Source organism: Myotis yumanensis, unplaced genomic scaffold (assembly GCF_028538775.1).
Source record: "Myotis yumanensis isolate MYYU_CA2020_CCGP unplaced genomic scaffold, mMyoYum1.0.hap1 SCAF_1, whole genome shotgun sequence".
Taxonomy (NCBI): Eukaryota; Metazoa; Chordata; class Mammalia; order Chiroptera; family Vespertilionidae; genus Myotis; species Myotis yumanensis.
In genome coordinates, this window is record NW_027223752.1 from 83,070,054 (window position 1) to 83,091,137 (window position 21,084).

The following is a 21,084-nucleotide window of genomic DNA, read 5'->3' on the forward strand; positions in this document are numbered from 1 at the left end:
TATACTCAGTGTTTGTGTTACTCTCTTCATAGATGAAACCTCAGGAGAAGATGTACTTCAAAAACCCTGTGGAGACAGCTTTGCAGCATTTTAGTCACATCTCTCAGGTATGAGAAACAAAAGTGAAAAAACTCTGATTCTCCAGGCAAGTTCTAATGGCATCTTATGTCTTTATCAAAAGTTCTCTTTAGACTGCATTTGTGCACAATGGACAGAAATGGGCTGCTCTGATTGCTTTCTTTACTGATGATATACATCTCAATAGTTAACTTTTTCTTTCTTTTTTTTTAAAAAAAAAATATATTTTATTGATTTTTTACAGAGAGGAAGGGAGAGAGATAGTTAGAAACATCGATGAGAGAGAAACATCGATCAGCTGCCTCCTGCACATCTCCTACCGGGGATGTGCCCGCAACCCAGGTACATGCCCTTGACCGGAATCAAACCTGGGACCCTTCAGTCCGCAGGCCGACGCTCTATCCACTGAGCCAAACCGGTTTTGGCAATAGTTAACTTTTTCTGATGCTTACCATACCGTTGACTTGGTCAGGAGTTATAGGAATATGGAAGAATATATGGAAGAGAAGGCAGGACAATTTAAAAGAGTTTCCAAATATAAGCTTTGGTTTTTACCTTTCACTCTCAGTTCTCCACTGAGATTATTTCATAATCTCATGGGATTCCTATTTTAGCATGTTTTTATCACTGGGATTTTTATCACTGTTCTACTCTTCTCATTCTTAGGAAAGTATCCTTTTCCTAAACATGAAGAGGAGCCTTAGTCATTTTCTAGCTGAAGATAGTAGATTTAATTTTTCTTTGGTTTCACTCCTCAATCCTAACTCTGGAGATAACAGAAGGGAAATTGAGGCTTTGGCTGCATTCTGCTTTTAGCTACTTGGGTGAAACATCATATTTTGGATGGTATTTAACATTATGGGGAGATAAAATCCAGCTGGGACTAAAGGAGAAATGTAAACAAGGTCACATGAGCAAGAGAAAGAGCAGACCTTTAGTTAATAACTAAACCCAGGATTAGCTAATGATTAGCAGAGAAATTATATGTAGTCTGAATCTTAACCTACCTATCATGGGACCAATTGCACATGGTCAAATAATCAAGATAAAATAAATGGAAAGGGTCAGTTAATCATCACTTTAGTAAAGGGCCAGTTTGGTGAAGTCAGCAATGTCTGAAAATGTGTTTTCCTAGTCTGTGAAGTTGAATAATTGACCCAAGAAATGTCTAGATTGCCTTATTCAGGCCTCTGCTCAAATTTTCCTTTCAGTCAAACCTTTACTGACTTACATACCTCCAATAATAGCCCAACACTCTCTACTTCTTTTCCTGCTTTATTTTTCATCATAGTTCTTATCTCTAATACTATATAATATATTTGTTTATTGTTTGAATCTGGCACTGAAATGTAAACTCCATGAAGGCAGAGATGTGGTTGGTTTTGTTTATTGTTATATCTTCAGATAGTTCTTAATATGTAATGGACACTCAAAAAATTATTGAATGAATGAATGAATGAATGTTGATTTAAATATCCATTTTAATTATCCCCAGTCTCTGTAATGACTTGACAAGGTCATTTTTCTGCTGTACTACTCTATGGCCAATAGTTTTATCAAGCTGCTCATTTTGAGTTCTTTACTCACCTATCGATAAAATTATCTAACTATATTTGGGAATTGGAGAGCCCCATATGGACCTGTTAGCTTTCTTTTATTCCAAGGTCATAGACTACATGCACTCTTATCCACAGCTAGTCATCTTTCAAATGCCAGTGATTGTTCCTTCATTGGTAAAGCCTTCTCTGATTCCTGTAGGCAGATTTCTGTTCTGTCCTTTGTACTCCTATCCCACCTTGTTCTTAATTCTGCAAAAATGTTTGAATTTATTTGTTTATATGTCTGTTTCTCTCATTGAACTGAAGCTTTTGAAAGGCAGGTATCATATTTGTATTGCCCAATGCCTAACTATGTATCTGGAACCAATTAGGTACATAAAACACATTTATTAAGTGAATGAATGCACATGTATGACTGGAAGGGTGAGAAAGAGGAATAATTCAAGGTAAGGTCAGAGGGAGAGGCTTGATAGTATAGGAACTGGTAGGCCATGGTAAGGAATTTAGGTTTTTCCTGAAGTGCAGTGTGATACCGTTAAGGGTTTTAAGCAAAGAAATGGCATTATCTGATATGTAATTTTCAAAGAGATCTGGTTGCTTTGTGGAGAATGGATTATACAGAAGTTAAGAGTAGAAGCAGGAAGACCAGTTATGAGGCTATGGGAGAAATCTAAGCAAGACTGCTTGGGCCAACGTGGTTTTTATACTTCCCTTTGAAAACAAACAATACAAACTTCTTTTTACTTTTGGGGTCTTTCATTATTTTCCTGTAGGTTTGTGACCTTTCATAATCTATTATGAGTTTTCTCACATTATTCTTTAAATTAATATAGTACTTTACAGCTTTCAAAATGCTTTCACAGTCCTGGCTGGTTTGGTTCAGTGGATAGAGCATTGGTCTGCAGACCAATTCACCCCTTTATTTATTTTTTAAATATATTGTATTGATTTTTTACAGAGAGGAAGGGGGAGGGATAGAGAGTTAGAAACATCGATGAGAGAGAAACATCGATCAGCTGCCTCCTGCTCACCTCCTACTGGGGATGTGCCCGCAACCAAGGTACATGCCCTTGACCGGAATCGAACCTGAGACCCTTCAGTCTGCAGGCCAACGCTCTATCCACTGAGCCAAACCCGTTACGGCCAAATTCACCCCTTTAAACTGCAATTCAGTAGTTCTTAGTATATTCACATAATTGTGCAATCATTACTACCTAATTTTAGAAGATTTATATCACTCCATAAAGAAATCCAGCCCTGGCTGGTGTGGCTCAGTTGGTTGAGCATTGACCTATACACTGAAAGGTTGCTGGTTCAATTCTCGGTCAGGGCACATACTTAGATTACTGGTTTGATTCCCGGTAACCATAGATGTTTCTTCTTCTCTTTCTCTCCCTCTCTTCCTTTCTCCCTCTTTCTCTCCTCTCTCCCTTCCCTTCTCTCTACAATCAGTATACCTGTTAGCAGGCATTTCCCAAATCCTCTTTACCCTTTCCAGCCTTAGACTATCACTAATTTACTTTCTGTTCCTATAAGTTTGCCTGTTCTAGACATTTCATAAATATGAAATTATATAAGGTATGGTCTTTTGTGACTGACTTCTTTCACTAGTGTAATGTTTTCAAGGTTCATCCAGGTTGTAACATGTATTAGGACTTCCTTCCTTTTATGACCAAATAATATTCCATTATATAGATGGACTAGAGGCCCAGTGCACAAATTTGTGCACAGGTGGGGGCTGATGGAGCCGGGCAGGCTGGGGAGAGTGGATTTGGGTAGTTGGCCGGCTGGCCCTGCCCCGCGCCCCCCCCCCCCCCCCCATCGAACTCCCGGTCAAGGGGACAATTTGCATATTACCCTTTTATTATACAGGATATGTTTCATGTTCCGTTCATCAGTTGAGGGACTAAATTAGGTTTGTTTCTGCTTTTTGGCTATTATGAATAATACTGCTAAGAACATTTGTGTACAAGTTTTTGGGTGGACATATATTTTCATTTCTCTTGACTATACATGTAGAAGTTGACTTACTGGGTCAAGTGGTAACTCTGTTTAACTCTGAGGAACTGCCAGACTGTTTTCCCAAGTGCCTGTACCATTTTACATTCTTACCTGCGTGTATGAGGGTTTTGATTTCTCCATATCTTCGCCAACATTTGTTTTTAACTATCCTTTAAAAAAAATTTTTTTTTTAAATTTCAGAGAGGAAGGGAGAGGGAGAAACATCAATGATGAGAGAGAACCATTGATCGGCTGCCTCCTGCACGCCTACTGGGGATCGAGCCCGCAACCCAGGCATATGCCCTCACTAGGAATTGAATCATGACCTCTTAGTTCATAGGTCGACACTCAACCACTGAGCCATACCTGCTGGGCCTTTGCCCATTTTTAAATAGGAATGTCTTTTTATTATTAGTTGTAAAACTTCTTTTCATATTATAGGTACAAGTTTCTTACCAGATATATGATTTGCAAATATTTTCTCCCATTCTGTTGGGCCCATTCACTTTATTTTATTTTATTTTTTTAAAATATATTTTATTGATTTTTTACAGAGAGGAAGGGAGAGGGAGAGAGAGTTAGAAACACAGATGAGAGAGAAACATCGATCAGCTGCCTCCTGCACAACCCCCACTGGGGATGTGCCCACAACCAACGTACATGCCCCTGACCGAAATCGAACCCGGGACCCTTGAGTGCACAGGCCGACGCTCTATCCACTGAGCCAAACCGGTCGGGCGGGCCCATTCACTTTAAAATTGAGAACAAATAACATAAATGTAAATAGGAAGAACAAGTAGGACATCAAATAGAGTAGGAAATAGAGAGGGGAGGTTAAGATAAAAAAGAAAGGTATAGATTCACAAAGAAAGACAAATTCAGAGGAAAAGACACGAATGGATATACAGAAACTTTGATAAATTTAGTGTTGGGTTGACAAACTTTTTCTAAAAGGGCCAGTAAATATTTTAGGCTTTGCAGGCCATACAATCTGTATTGCAGCTTCAAAACTCTGCTTGTAATGCAGAAGCAGTCATGGGCAGTATGTAACAAATAGATATGGCTGTGTTCCAGTAAAATTTTATTCATAAAAACAGGCAGCTAAGTCTGACTTATATGCCTCAGTGGCTGAACATTAACCCATGAACCAAGAATTCCCCGGTTCAATTCCCTGTCAGGGCACATGCTAAGGTTGTGGGCTTGACCCCCTCTAGGAGGCATGCTGGAGGCAGCCAATCAATGTCTCTCTCATTGATGCTTCTATCTCGATATCCCTCTCCCTTCTGCTCTAAAATCAATAAAATAAAATAAGTAAATAAACATTTTTTAAAAAAATATATTAAAACACACACACACAAAAAAAACACAAGGCAGCCAGCCATGGTCTGTAGTTTGCTGTCTTTGAAGTCATATTTTGCTAACATATACATGAATAACTACCATATCTGCCATTTGAATAAAATCATGCCAAGGCCTGATCTCATCAATAGAACTGACAAATTCTTCATCTCTCACTTAAATTAAAAAATTGAACAACTGAGAATCAATGGTGCTTTTGAAGAAAGATTTTATTTAGTCTAAATTTATTTTACCTGAAAAGGAAAAGCAGTTTGTCAGTACTTAGGATTTCTGAAACAGTATAGTTGAACTCTTTTTCACCACTGCGGGAGGTTGAGGAACCTTTAGCCAGTGTGAGAGGTAATATTATTTTGATAAACCGTGCAGCCCAAAACTTAACTCCCAACCTGGTGGGCTGCTGTGACTCTCTCATTGACATCTAATTGCTTTTGATAAGGATACATTTTTAGGATTCTTTTTTGCTCACATCTGTTCTCTCTGAGCAACACAATAATCTGTTTCAATTACAAATCTGAACGCGAAACTTCCTTTTCAAAACGCTTTGGTGGCTTTCTGTCACAAGTTTCAGACTCTTGAGAGTGACGCCTAGATCCCTTAATGGTCTGTTTCCTTCTAACCTCTGCGATCTCATCCACAACTCCCACCTCATATCTTACTAGTACATGCCAACGTAAGTTCTTAGGTAGGTTATTTATTACCTAATCTATAAAGTAGACTTAATTATTTGTAGTTCTTTTATACACCATACTAGAGACCTGGTGCACGAAATTTGCGTATGGGGTGTGTGTGTTGGGGGTGCCCCTCAGTCTGACCTGTGCCCTCGAGGGATGTCTGATTGCCAGTCGGACATCACTCTCCCAATCCAGGACGCTGCATGCACCAGTGACCATACTTTTCATACAGGTGAAAGGCATCTTGCTGTTGTATGGGCAGCTATATTTTTTTGCCCTGATTATAAAAAGTAGTACATAACGTGATCCTTCTGAGGCAGTAGTCCCATTTTCCCCATCTTGTGGGTGGAAGAACTGAAGCAGAGAGAAGTTAAGTAATTGGCTTTGTCACACAGTTATAAGTGTCAGAATCAGGGCTGACCATAAAATGTGCAAGCCAGAGTCCATGCATGTCATCGCTGCATCATCCTGTTGTTTCAGTGTTAGAGTAGCCTTGCCAGGTTTTAATTTTTAAATCTAAGAGACTGTTCCCAATATATAGGGTAGGGTCCCTAGGCCTGGCCAGCAGGGCTGATCTGTGGGACAATGGGCGGGGAGGGGCACCCACCTTGGCTGGAGGCCTGGTGCCACCCGCTGGCCGGCCCCACCCCCCACTGCCGCCACTGGTCACCTCCCTCTGCAGGGTGACCAATGACGATGGGGAAGAGGGAGCACTGGCACTCACCTTGGCTGGCGGCCTGGTGTTGCTAGCTGGCCGCCTGCCCCCCCCCCCCCCCCCCCCCCCCGCTTCCCCCATTGCCACCACTGGTTGCCTCCCTCTGGGTTGGTGGGGGGGGGGGGGCAAGACGCTCAACACAGGAGCTGCCCCCAGCTCCTGCATTGAGTGTCTGCCCCCTAGTGGTCACTGTGCATCATAGCAACCAGTCATTTTGCTGTTTGGCTGATTTGCATATTAGGGTTTTATTATATAGGATAGTTTCATAACTCTATGCCTAGAATACCTGACTTCCACACTCTGAAGCCTGAATAGTTACCTCTTAATCATTATTTCTGTACTTTATACTATACATAACTTTGTTCTGCATATCACCTTGTGTTTTATTGGTTCACACATCTGATCTCTTCTACTATATGGTGATGAGCTACTAAAGGACAAGGACCCATACTATTCACCTTAGCATATCCAGTTCCATCACCCTGCTTTAGCAATGATCAGTTCATGCCAGCCTTCTATCTATTCCTACTGCCACCCCATATAGATTATTTTACAGCCAAAACTAGATAGCATATAGTTTCAATCTGTAAATATTTCAGAGTGTGCCTCTAAAAGATGGAGACTCCTTCCTTAAATATAACCATGTCATGCTAAAATAATAATTCCCTAATATTATCAACTAATCAGTCAGCATTCACATTTCCCCAGCTGTCTCATAATTATCTTAAAACTTTGTTTGAATTGGGTTTTAGTAAGATCTATATAGTTCAGTTTTTTTCAAACTATAAGTTTCCTCTCATTTGTTTTTTTATTATTGTTGACGAAAATGGTCTTTTGTCCTGTAGAGTTGTTCACAGTGCAGATTTCGTTCATGGAATCATTTAATATGCTTGTCTGTGCTCTGTTTCTCCAGTAAGTTAATAGTGAGATTTAGGCTTACCTAGAATCATTTGATTGAGGGGGTGGGAGGCAAGAATACTTGATAGCATTGTTGCATACCACCAAGAAGTATAAAATGATCTTCTGCATCTCATTTTGTGTGATGGTAAGCCATTGATGAACTTCACATAGATCCATAATGCACTAGGAGTGGCAAAATGCTTATATTTTAATTTTGTTATTCCTGTCTCTTTTTTTTAGCTGGAATATGTCTATAAAGAGAAATGTCCTTTTCTCAACTGTATGATTACCTTGAGATATAATTTTAAAATACTAAGTAAGACCTTTAGATATTATGGAACAAAGGAGTCAGTTTCACAAAAGATATATAAGGTAAACTAATAGGTTTTGAGTGTCAAAGTGAGAAAGCAATACCTTTAAAGTAAATTTCTAAAACTTAGCAATTTCTTAATAAATGTTCAGAACATTAAGATTGACAGGAATATAAATCTTCAACTAAAAAAACTGACATTTAAAATGAGGTAGGAGAGCCATTCTTTAGCACAAAAAATAGTCAGTAAAGCTAATATTCATTTTAAATATATATTACTTTTAATAAACAAACAAAATCCCCTTTTAAAAATAAGTGTGAAATGCATACCCACATTGGACCAAAATATCTTATGTCTTATAATAAACTGCTGAGCTCCCCCTTTGCTTCCATTACCGTGCTTCTCTCAGTATCTTTCAGTGATTTCTCCAACCTCTTGCCATTAACTGGACCTAATTCAGAACTGAAGTTTTAAAAACACTTTCTTCAGTAAATAAAATAAAAATTAACACTTGGAGATATCAAGATGTTATCAACAGATCTACTTTTGTGTGTGTGTGTGTGTGTGTGTGTGTGTGTGTGTTTTTATCCTCACCTAAGGATATTTTTTCTATTACTTTTTAAGAGACAGTGGGAGAGAGGGAGGGAAGGAAGGGTGGCAGAGAGAGAGACAAACATTGGTGTGAGAGAGAATGGTTGCCTCCTGAACCCTCCTTGAGTTTGTAGGCCGCCACTCTAACCACTGAGCAATGCCAGTTAGGGCTTCAACAGAACTACATTTATTATTATCTGTTCTTTTTATTTTAAAATATTAACAAAATAATCCCCAAGTTTTTTGTTTGTTTTTGTTTTGTTAACCCTCACCTGAGGATATTTTTCCATTGATTTTTAGGGAGAGTAGAAGAGAGAGGGAAAGAAAGAGAGAAACAATGATGTGAGAGAAACACATAGATTGGTTGCCTCCTGCATGAGCCCCGACTAGGGCCCAGGCTGGGGAGGAGCCTGCAACCGAGGTACATGCCCTTGACCGGAATCAAACCTGGACCCTCTTTTGTCCTCAGGCTGATGCTCTATCCAATAAGCCAAACCGATTAGGGCAATCCCCAAGTTAAAAAACAACAACTATAAGTGAGCAAAATTTGTCCCTTAGAAAATAAAGAAGCCAACCTTTTTATGAGGCTGAAGGATTGGAATGAGGCATAATAATGAGTTTGCTAACAATTAAAAATTTTAAAAAATACTGAGATTCATTACTGAGTTAGGTTTAGAATCTTCTTTGGTGGATGTATTTTTTTTTTTAATCCTCACTAGAGGATATGCTTTTATTGATCTTAGAGAAGATGTGAAAGAGAAACATCAATGTGAGAGAGAAACATTGACCCACCGCCTCCCATAGGAGCCCCAAATGGGATCAAACCTGTAAACTTTTGGTGCGTGGGACGACGTTCCAACCAACTGAACCATCAGGTGGGGGCTGATGGACATATTTGAAATAAGCTAAACATTTTTACTCTAGCATCAGGCAAAACCACTTGTTCCTCTCCTCTAACACTTGTGGTTTTTTTTTTACTACATTTTTAGTGATTTCAGAGAGGAAGGGAGAGGGAGAGAGAGAAACATCAATGATGAGCGAGAATCATTGATCAGCTGCCTCCTGCACACCCCCTACTGGGAATCGAGCCCAAAACCTGGGCATGTACCCTTGACTGGAATTGAACCTGAGACCCTTCGGTCCCCACACCACCCACACCAACACTCTATCTACTGAGCCAAACCTGCTAGGGCTCCTCTAACACTTCTTACTGGTGGTTGTTTTTCTGCATTGGTCTTTCTTTTTCTTGGAATGGTCAGATCTGAGATTTTTGGATTTGAGTTTTTGGGGGGATAAGTAGGCAAAGTAGGCCTCCTTAGGCCTAGGCAAAAGGCCTTCCAGTATTCCATTCTGGCTCCCTGGAGTTCCACAGTGGGGTCTGTTTTCGGTGCATGTAGGACCCTTGGGAGTCTCAGAGGGAGAACTGGACCGGGGCAGGATTTGGATTTTCTTGGCCCTAGCCTGATACTTAATCTAACTGAAAACTTGAAGGTTAGGAGTTTGGCTGAGTGGATGGAGGTTGGGCCCTCAGACTGAAGGGTCCCGGGTACAATTCTGGTCAAGAGCACATACCTCTTCAGGAGGCAACCAATTGATGTGACTCTCTCACATCGATGTTTCTGTCTTTCCCCCTCCCTTCCACTCTCTAAAAATCAATGGAAAAATATCCTCAGGTGAGGATTAACAAAAAAATAAATTAAATGAATAAAAAAGAGTAGGTTAGGAGTTTAGGATACTGTTTTTTAGCTATGGATTACATCTATCTGTAAAATCTATTGTTCCCCAACATTCCACTACCACCATCATGATTTTAGTTAACTCCCAGAATGCTGAGTGAATTTTTTTTCACTCCTGCACTGTTCAAATTTTCTAAAACAAACATGTTTTACTTCTATGAAATCAACTTTAAAAAATAGACTACAGTTAATTCTTACCTACTAGAACAGCGGTTCTCAACCTGTGGGTCGCGACCCCTTTGGCGGTTGAACGACCCTTTCACAGGGGTCGCCTAAGACCATCCTGCATATCAGATATTTACATTACGATTCATTACAGTGGCAACATTACAGTTATGAAGTAGCAACGAAAATAATTTTATGGTTGGGTCACAACATGAGGAACTGTAGTTAAAGGGCCAGAAGGTTGAGAACTGATCTAGAACTAGTTTCATTTGCTTTGAGTAGAAAGGAAAGAGGTAAAAGCAACTTGCAAATTAGGTAAGAACAAAGGTTTATGACAAGATACTAAGATCAAAGGCCCTAGCCAGTTTGGATCAGTGGATAGAGCATCTGCATGCAGACTGAAGGGTCCCAGGTTCAATTCTGGTCAAGGGCACGTACCTTGGTTGCAGGTTCCTTCCTGGCTGGGCCCTGGTCAGGGTGCATGCAGGAGGCAACCAATCAATATGTTTCTCTCACATTGATATTTCTCTCTGTCTTTCCCTCTCTCTTCCACTCTCTCTGAAAATCAATGGAAAAATATTCTCGGGTGAAGATTTTAAAAAAAAGAAAGATACCATAATCTAGGAAAAACCTTAGACAAAAGGTTTAGTCTTGAGTAGGGAGAAAGCAGATGACACATAAATACTGCTGTGTGTTCAAAAGTAGAGTTTGACAAAGCAAAAACCCTTTCTAAATATTAACTTTTGATTTGACTCAATAACCCCATGATATGCACATCACTCTATCAAACGGTGGCAAAAGATAAAATTATTTTTCCATGCCTAGAAATAAAATTCAGGAATAAGTAATCCCCTTCAGTGTCTCTTTGCCCTTTTCTATAGCAGCATAAGCAACCTGTATATGACTCTGCATGAGTTTCTTAGGGAAAGTAAGTTGGTTACTAGTGCTCTGGAATGTAGAAGTAATCTGATAAGTTAGATCAGAACCAATTCCAACATTTTTAAAAATATATTTTATTGATTTTTTACAGAGAGGAAGGGAGAGGGATAGAGAGCTAGAAACATCAATGAGAGAGAAACATGGATCAGCTGCCTCCTGCACACCCCCTACTGGGGATGTGCCCACAACCTAGGTACATGCCCTTGACCAGAATCAAACCTGGGACCCTTGAGTCCGCAGGCCGACGCTCTATCCACTGAGCCAAACCGGTTAGGGTCCAACATTTTGTTTGTTTCACTCTTCTTGCTCAAGATGAAAGATTATATTTTTAAAGGGCCTTCCTGCTATGTCAGAATATTCTTTTTAAGATGTTAGGAGACCATTGTCCTGGGAACGAACAGTTTTGTGTGTTTTTTCCTAATGCTGAACCCTCTAGTTCTGGGGAGTCATGAACTAGGCCAGATGCTCAGAAGAAAATGATCAGTAATAAAGTGTGAGTTGAGGCCTGGCTGGCATGGCTCAGTGGTTGAACATCGGCCTATGAACTAGGTCACAGCTCAATTCCCTGTCAGGCCATATGCCCAGGTTGTGGGCTTGATCCCCAGTGTGGGGAGTACAGGAAGTGGCCAATCAATGATTCTCTCTCATAATTGATGTTTCTATCTCTCCCTCTCCTTTCCTCTCTGAAATCAATAAAAAAAATATTTAAAAAAAATAAAGTATGAGTTGATGTATTTTCCTTTGTTGCCAGAAATAAGGAGTTATGGGGGTATTTGTCATAGGTCTCATTTTCCTTCATAGGTGTGGAGTTTCCAGAAAAAACAAACAGATCTCCTCATCGCCTTTTATAAGCATAGAATTACAAAGTTAGAAGCAGCCATGCAGGAGGCACGGCAAACAGTGGCCAGCCAGAACAAGTAAGTGACAAATCAAATCACCAGAGAGCTTTTTTCTTGCATAGAAGCTATAGCCCTTAATTCCTATGGTTGCAAAGCCTGACAATTGCTCCATATGTGTTTATGTTTATCTTGGGCAAATCAGGTACAGAATTTTTAGTTCCCTCAATCTCTATTTTATTTTCATTTTTCTTCCCTCGAGGGGTCCTCCTTACTTTATAGCTTTCCTTTCTTACTCCCCCGATCAAAAACTGCTTCTTCAGAGAAATCAGATATAGCTTTTTCAGTGATAAAGACAAGAGACAGGATTTAAAATGTTACCTCTAGGAGGATATATTTTGGAAATCTTAAGCTAAAAGATGGAATCCTTGATGGAAATTTTCAGGTATCAACAGGCCAGCGGTTTATGTGGAGAGGAAATGGAATTCTATGTAAACTCCCCTGAAATCATACTAAGTGACTGTTTATTTTGTCCATCTGATTCTTCTCATCATCAAAACTCTGCCATTGCCTCCCCAAATTACTAGATCTCTGAGAGGAATACCGGATATGGTGGCAGGCATCTCTTCATAAGCATTAACTAGATAATAATCAAAATAATTATCCCACTGACTTACTAGAGCTGATTGTTTTCATCTTTTGCCTAGAGAGCTGTCAGTCTTAAGGAAAGAGAATGGAGAACTAAAGAAATTTCTAGCCATCATGAAGGTGAGTGAAATTGATTTTCCTTACTATGATTTCTCTCCTATTTTTCCCATCAATCTAGCAGACTGAATAGAATAGTGTTTCCTAACTTTTTCATATATAACTGATAATGTATGTGCAAGCACACTGTAGTAGATACATGAGTCCACAGAAGACCTTGGAGGGCTGAAAGGGTCAGTATTTAGCACACTGATAGCCCATCCTTGAACATCAGTGAGTTACAACATACCATTTGGAAAGCTCTCTTATAAAAGAGACTAGAGGCCCAGTGCACAAAATTCATGCACTTGTGTGTGTGTGGGGGGGGGGGGGTCCCCTCAGCCCGGCCTGCACCCTCTCGCAGTCCAGGACCCCTCGCTCCTTACCACCCGCCTGCTCACTGCTCCTTACCACTCGGATGACTGTTCCTTAGAGCTGCCGTGGAGGCGGGAGAGGCTCCTGCCACCACCACTGCATTCCCAAGCCATGAGCCCAGCTTCTGGCTGAGTGGCGCTCCCCCTGTGGGAGCACACTGACCACCAGGGCAGCTCCTGCATTGAGCGTCTGCCCCCTGGTGGTCAGTGCGCATCATAGCGACCGGTTATTCGATCGTTCCACTGTTCGGTTGGTTTGCATATTAGGGTTTTATATAGGATATCTATTGTCACTTAAAATTTCTCTTCAAGAATCCCAAGACACCTCAGGACCCTTCTTATGCCTCAAACTGCATTTCCTAGACATTTGTTTCTTCCTAAGAATGTACTCTGTACGTATATAATGTTCCTCTTGATCCTGCTCCTGTAACTATTATAGCACATTGTAATGCTGTCATTTTTCTTTTTCTCCCCTATTTCCCCATGTATATTAGTCTACAGGATTCTCAATGTCTTTTTATGAGGAGTTAGAATTTTATTCCCCCAAAGCTAAAATTTTCCTAAGGAAACACTGCTGCTATTTTTTCTCCTATTGGAAGTCTTAACAACCACAGCTAGCAGACATTGCAGCTTACGTATCTGATAAGTAAGATCCACAGATTAAGACCTTTGAGCTTCAGTTTCCTTCACTCTCGTTTTGTTTTTTTGTTTTTTTTTCACTTACAGGAATCGCCAAGTTGGTACCAAGGAAGCAGGTCAGTTTTATCAGGCCCCATTCTACCCTCTTTGAAAATGTCTGTTCTTTCTTGACTCTTGGCTGTAATTCTTGTGTGGGCTCTGAGGTGAAGGAAATGGTTGATGAACTTATCTTTCACTTCTCCAAGAAAGAGTTACTTACTGAAAAGTGCTGAAGTAAAATCTTGAAAGTAATGTTGCCCCTTAACCATCATCTTATGAAATCCTACTCATCCTTCAGAATTCAACTCCCATGTCATTTCTTCTGTCAAGACTTCATTAGCTAGAGTAGGTGTTCTATTATTCATTTATGGAATAAATATTCATTAAGTGACCACTATTTATTAAATGCTGGGTATACATCACCAGTCATTCTAATTGGTAATTGTTAAATATCTTTAATGTTAGTCCTGTATTGATGGATTAAAAAACACATGGCTCCTGTATTCACAGAAGTTAGCCTAGTATTCTTTCATATTTCTGTTCTTCTGTTAAGCCCATTATAACACTTAAACCTTGCTTTATTATTATTATTATGTCCCCCACTAACCTTTAGCCTCTCAGAGATAGGAATCATATTTTAGTATCTTTGTAATCTCAGTATCTAGGACATATAAGCACTAAATAAATGCTTGTTGGATGCTGGGAGCCGGTCCATCCTTGCTGTTTCAAGGGACCTGGCATATATGGCATACTGTTCTTAATATGTTTGCTCACCTTCTTGGCGCTATGTGTTTTAACCAAGGTCACCTCTCCGAGGAAGGTTGTTTACCCAGGTGGGGATTTTTCCCTGAGGTTAGGGAGGGGATACAACCCCTTAATTAAGTGCCAGGCGGGTAGTTAAGCTACATAATCTTTACTCCCTGGAATGGAGATAAGAAACGCCCTAACCTTTGTAATAGAAATTGACAGGATTAAAATCGGCTGGTATAAATACGGATGTAACAAGACAGTAACAAGACAATAATCGTCAGATCCTAACCAGAACCTAGCCAGAGAACATGGCAAAAGATCCTGGACAGAACCTGGCTACAGAACTTCACTGGAGAACCTAGACAGAACATGGCAAAAGAACCTGGATAGAACCTGGCTAAGAACCTGGTGACTGAACCTGGCTGGAGAACCTGGAGAACCTAGCTGGAGAACCTAGCGAGAGAACATGGCACCAGAACTTGGTTGGAGTTCCTAACCAGAACTTCGTTGGAGTTCCTAACCAGAACTTCGTTGGAGATCCTGACCAGAACTTCGCTGGAGATCCTGGAGGGAGAACCTCGCTATGCTGATAAACTGAAACCAGTTTCCATGTCATTCATTCTTCGCCGACTCCGTCCTCACCTTTGGGGATCCCTGGACCCGTTGGGGTTGGACCCCAACAGTTGGATAGGTGGATGAGGGGATGGAGAGAGTGAAGGGGAATGGTGGATATATGAATGAATGGACAGTTGGTTAGATATATGTAAAGTTAAAAGTACGTGGTAAGGCACTGAGGAAAGAAAGAAGGAAAGGAGGACTTCAAAACTTATCATATTGTGGGCAATAAAGGGAAGAACTTCGGGAGTTAGACAGCCAAGGGGGTCTCATATGGAAACTTGGACTCCATATTTTGGATGATACCTGTTAATACATGATAATAAGCAATTTATCCTCAGAGAGAAAGCTATTACTTCTAAAAACAATGATTTGATTTCTCCTCTAATGTGAAATTTCTACTTAGAGATATTAGAGCTGCCTCCTGTTTTTTCCTTGCAGGCCAAACACACCTCGACCAGTGGGCATTACTTCCCCAACACAGTCAGGTAGAGAACTTTTTTTTTTTTTTTTGCCCAAAAATCTGTGTGAGGTGAATAAATATCTTTTTCCCATTTGGAAGATGGTTTCCTCTCCTTATGTGATTTCCTTAACCTTATGTATAAAATGAGATCATACAACCAGATACCCACTGGCAACCGATTGGCTAGGCAAGAGCATACTATTGATGGAAACTTTTCATTCTGCACTTTATTCCTTTTTAGTTACTCCAAGACCCAGTTGTCAACATAGCAGTCAAGTGGTCAGGTGAGTAGGAAGCCTACATAGCAACATTAAACTGTTAGCAAAAGTTGGAAGATGAAAGAAATACTTAGATGTGGCTGAGATAGAGACTAAGGAGACTTTAGGTCTCTGCAAAAGTTTAATGCCAGGTTTGTTTGTTTTGTTTTGTCTCACCTTATACAGCCGGTCCTCCTCAGTGGAGTCTATCCCTTATAGAGTGGCTGGCTTTAGTAGCAGCGTGGGACAAGTAAGTAAAAGTTACCTTCTCTTTCTAGACTGCGATTTATTTTTAATTTTTATTGATTTTAGAGAGGAAAGGAGAGGGCAAGAGAGAGAGAAACATCAATGATGAGAGAGAATCATTGACCAGTTGCTCCTGCACACCCCATACTGGGTATTGAGCCCACAACCAGAGCATGTGCCCTGACCAGGAATTGAATTGTGACCTGGTTCATAGGTCAGTGCTCAATCATTGAGCCACACCAACCAGGCTAGTGTGAGATTTCTAATGCTAACTGAAAGCAAAGATTTAAGGCAAGAATATTAAACTTATGTGATTTTGGCATAAGTTATCTGAGGACATCCTAGACTTTTCTTTTGGCAGCACAGACCTGAAGTTGGAAGCCGCTGCAGAGAACAAATAGGGGTGAAATAGTGGAAATGTTCAAGCACTAAATTAAGTTAGTCATATGCATTTTGGAAGTAATATAGTGTGGACTAGATATCCAATCCAGGAGAACAAAATGTGCTTCAATGTGTAGATATAGAGAAATGGCAAGGAATATGGAAGCCAGAAAATTAAAGTACAATTTTTAATGGATGTTTATTATTTGTCCATCAGGGAGCCAGAGGCGTTCAGGGAAGGAGCACTCCCAGCGACTCTTACACTGGTGAGGGGGAGAAAAAAAAGGTGTCAGAAAACAAAATATTCTGTGCATACACCAGCAGATTTCTGGTTTTCTGTGTATAATATAACGCCATTTTATTTGTTTGTTCCAGTGATTCCAGATATCCACACATATAGTATTACTTTTCAGATAATGCTATTTCTATTCTCAAACTGATAAGGGGGAAAGAAGAGGTTTGAGTGATAGAAAGTCATTGAAAACCTCATCTAGTCAAGTGGATAACTTGAATAAAATAATTGACTTGGATTTTTAAAATTGCCACAAGATGGCAGTAGAAGTTAGGCTTAAAAGGAGGGTAACTAGATGCTGATTTTGTTAGCCTACCGGATATCTGGCTTCTTCACTGTGTATTAAACATAAATATTTTCCTGTGAAGAAATATTTTTGTTCCACCCACTTTTCTTTTCTCTTCCCCCTTAAAATTACTGTTATTACTATTTTCAAGGGCATTAGAGAATACTGATCAGAGATTTCCCTTTCTTTCCAAAAAGGCGATTTGAAATTTGCAAATCTCTTTAGAATAACCATTTTTTAATTTCACCAAAGTCTCTCCTCAATTGTTCCATACTTATCTCTTTGAAAAATGTAGGTGTCCTAGCAAATTTACTTTTTTTAAATATATTTTTTATTGACTTCAGAAAGAGGAAGGAAGAGGGAGAGATAGAAACATCAATGATGAGAGAATCATTGATCAGCAGGGGGTTGAGCCCACAACACAGGCATGTGCCCTGACCAGGAATCAAATCGTGACTTCTTGGTTCTTAGGTTGAAGCTCAACCACTGAGCAACACTGGCTGGGCTAGCCAATTTATTTATGGTAATTTTTATAGTAATATTCCCTCTTTAATTTCTGATTTTAGTTATTTGAGGCTTCCTTATTTTTTTCTTGGATTGTATGGCTAAATACTAAATGTTAATGTTTTGTTGATCACTTCAAAGAACCAAAGATTAGAGAAGAAATTAATGAACTAGGGAATAGAAAATAGTAGAAAAAAATCAACAAAACCAAAGTTGGTTTTTTATATATATGATGAAAATCTTTGATCCCTAGTTCCTTTTCCCTGGCCCTGAGTATACCTGAATCTCTACTCCAGTCTATGGATTATCTCACAGGTTCATTTTTGTGCTTTCTAGAAACCCCTTCACCAGCTTCCACTCACAGCCTATCATACAGGTGAGTAACACTGTGCTTCCCTTCACTTGAGATCTGCTCACTGGGACACTTAATTTTTTTAGATTTAAAATATATTTTTATTGATTTCAGAGAGGAAGGGAGAGAGTGAAACATCAATGATGAGAGAGAATTACTGATTGACTGCCTCCTGCACACTCCACACAGGGGATCGAGCCTGTAACCAGGCATGCACCCTGACCAGGAATTGAACTGTGATTCCTGGTTCATGGGTCAATGCTCAACCACTGAGCCATGCTGGCTGGGCTCAATTACTTAATTTTATTCTCACTTGCAAGTAGGGTCCCTGGCCTAAATGTATAGGTTCTTTCTTTACATATGCTTTTTACCTTTAGCTTTCTTTTTCTCTGCTGATGCTTTTATTTCTCCTCCATAGAACTTCATCTGCCTCCTCTGGACTGGGGATTTTTTCTTTCAGACCATCCCTGAATAGTGGGGATTCAGGCCACATACAAGTACTCACCCCCAACAATTCAGGTAAGTTAAATAATATCCCTAAAGGATTGTAGCTTCAACCATTGGCACATATACAGTAAAATGAAAATTTTCAAGGCAAAAAGAAGTTGAGGATCTTCCCACAAAAGAGCATTGTCTCCAGTTTAATGCTTTAATATTCTTTAATTTATCCATTTTCCTTCACATGGAAGGGAGGCTTTGAATTTTGCCTAAATAGCACACATCCTGTCACCAGTTAAGTTCTGCTATTTATTAAACTGCCCCCCCCCCCCTTTGAGGTCCCTGTTTGAACATTGCTAGGAGCTCAGTTCTGAATGAGAATGATAAAGTCAGTATCCTATACCCATCGTTTTCAAAAAGGTACCTCTGCTACCAGTCCTCTTGATAAGGGGCTGTCATCTTCCGTAGCTCACCAAAATCTTTATATTGTTTCCACATCTTCCTACTCATAAACTCAAATCTCTCTGTCCCCACTCCATCCTCACAGAAAAAGAATGGGCCATCCCTAAACAGTGGGGATTCAGCCACCTTTTAAATTGCTTAGCAAAGAGTCTTTTCCCGTCTGAGCAGAGTTCCCAGATTAAGAACTACCCTGATCCACAAGTAACACTACCAAGGAACTGCTCAACGAAGTTATCTTTCACCATTCTGTTCTAATCTTCAGGTCAGAGGGAGAATAGAAGCGCACTAGAGAGTCTTCCTGGTTTTCAGCTACCAGCCCTGCAGGTGAGCCATGACTAGTCTAACTTGTCTGAGTATGAAAAATTCACAAAGTTAGGCCTGCACGTTAGACACATTCTGGTCTCCTGTTAAGGTGGTAAAATGTATCCAGTGGAGAATGACCTGGGTTTCAAGTGTGGTAACAATATGTACACAATTTTCCATAATGGTCTCAAGTTTCAAAGAGTCTATTCCACTATCAGATTAGCTTCCTGGTTTGAGGTTTAAAAAAATTAGGTCACATAGTAGTGAAAGGCTTTAAACTGAGAGATTTTGACCAAAGTAACTAAGTTTGTGGACACAGCTGACATTCCCAAGTTTCACCAAAAAAGTATTCTTGATGGAATACATCTTTTGCATAGAGGTACTGCTAGAACTAGGAAAACCATGTTTATTTCTCCTGAGATAACGAGTAACATTTTATAAATTTATGGGACTATCATTCTGATCCAGGCAATGAGGGGAAAAGGACGTGGAAACGAGGTTTGTTAAGGAGCTCTGTTCAATGAAAAGTCTAGGCTTGCCTTTTAAGTTAACTTTTATGGCCTTGGTCTTGAGGATATTTAAGCCCTTTCTCCATGCCAAGCTCCTGGTGACCCCAAGGAATTACTAAGGTAGATAAATATTTTGCTCTCGTATTCCAAAGTTCCCTTTATTTCCATCAGCAGGAAATTAGGGTCTACACCCTAAGAGACAAAACTGGGAAAATAACATCCTGCTCTAAGATCCTCACAAATGGAGGGATTATCCTACAGATGAGAAAATAATTGAAATGTATAAACCATCTACAAAGATATGGGCCCTAACTGTAAAAAACCATTTATGAAAAAGTTGAAGAAAATTGAATACCTGTTGCACATTTGATATTAAGGAATTATTAACAGGTTGTTTTTTGGGGGTTTTTTGGTAGGTATAGTGCTATTGTTGTTATATTTTTTAAAATAGTCTATCTGGCCCTAGCTAATTTTGCCCTAGAGCATTGGTCTGAGGTCTCAGGTTCGATTCCAGTCAAGGGCACATACCTCAGTTGCAGGTTCAATTCCTAGCCCATCAGGGTGTGTTGGGAAGCAACCAGTCGATGTGTCTCTCACCTCGATGTTTCTCTCTCCCCCTCTCCCTTCCACTCTCTAAAAATCAATGGAAAAATATCCTCAGGTGAGGATTAACAAAATAAAATGAAATTAAAAATAATTTATATTTTGGAGATACATACTAAAATATTAATGGATAGAAAGTTAAGTGATTATCTGGTTTTTGCTTTAGTATAATATAGTGGAGAGGCACAGTGAGAAAGCAGAAATGAAAAATGGGCCTTGAGTTGTTTGTTGAAATTGGGTGATGGGTACATGTGAGTTCATTATACTACTATACTTTTGTTTTAAATTTCTATAACAAAGTTTTTAAAGAAAGAGTTATTGAAGAAAGTGCCACCTCCCTGGAGGCATAATTCTGCCTCCCTGGTAATCATCTGTGGGTATTATGTTCCGGGTCTTCTAAAATAGAAGTCTTATCACCACCAGATAATATCACACTGAAATATCACCATTTCATAAGTAGCGGTAAAGCCTTTGATGTCTCAAATCTTTGTTTGGAAAAGTTATCATGCAATGGAGAAAACTATGTGAAAGCAATGGTGGTGGTTTGCTGTCCTAATGAATTTCATAAAATAGCTTGAGAGGTCCTTATTTGCCCTTTTGGTTATAAACATCCGTATCTGCCTTCTCTCTTCTGCTGCAGACTCTCTACCAACAAAGGCAGATGGGATTAGCCAGGGGGAGAGAAGCATGGACCATTCCCAGATAGAACATCTTCAAGGTCTGATCTATACATGCTACTGAAGGACAGACTAGCATCCAATACCCATTAGGCATGATGGCCTTAGGAAATGTACCCCTGGCTGGTTTCATTCTGTACTTTCTATCTTTACTATGTACACCCTATATTACCTCCTTAGAAAGTGGTTAGGTATTATATAAGGCTAGTGCTTCAGGAAGATTACATTTCTCCCACAAGACATCTTATTTCCTACAACTTGAAACAAAGGTTATAAAAACATCTCTTAT

At 39.8% G+C, this 21,084-nt stretch overlaps 1 protein-coding gene across 1 annotated transcript; it reads left to right on the forward strand.

Moving 5' to 3' along the window:
• The first annotated feature begins 38 nt into the window (after positions 1 to 38).
• Positions 39 to 20,824, forward strand: RNF212B (ring finger protein 212B). Its single transcript, XM_070426617.1, has 12 exons — positions 39 to 107; positions 11,827 to 11,942; positions 12,569 to 12,629; positions 13,706 to 13,734; positions 15,464 to 15,510; positions 15,727 to 15,769; positions 15,929 to 15,992; positions 16,587 to 16,635; positions 17,788 to 17,827; positions 18,222 to 18,322; positions 18,966 to 19,027; positions 20,759 to 20,824. Exons 1-12 carry the CDS (start codon positions 51 to 53, stop codon positions 20,822 to 20,824), a joined length of 735 nt encoding a protein of 244 aa, XP_070282718.1. The 5' UTR covers positions 39 to 50.
• Positions 20,825 to 21,084: the final 260 nt, after the last annotated feature.

Bases quoted from the DNA above. Each gene is read 5' to 3' on its own strand.
- RNF212B (XM_070426617.1), top strand. From the start codon at position 51: ATGTACTTCAAAAACCCTGTGGAGACAGCTTTGCAGCATTTTAGTCAC. The intron at 15,770-15,928 runs GTGAGTAGGAAG...CACCTTATACAG, and splicing joins CATAGCAGTCAAGTGGTCAG to CCGGTCCTCCTCAGTGGAGT. The intron at 18,323-18,965 runs GTAAGTTAAATA...TCTAATCTTCAG, and splicing joins ACTCACCCCCAACAATTCAG to GTCAGAGGGAGAATAGAAGC.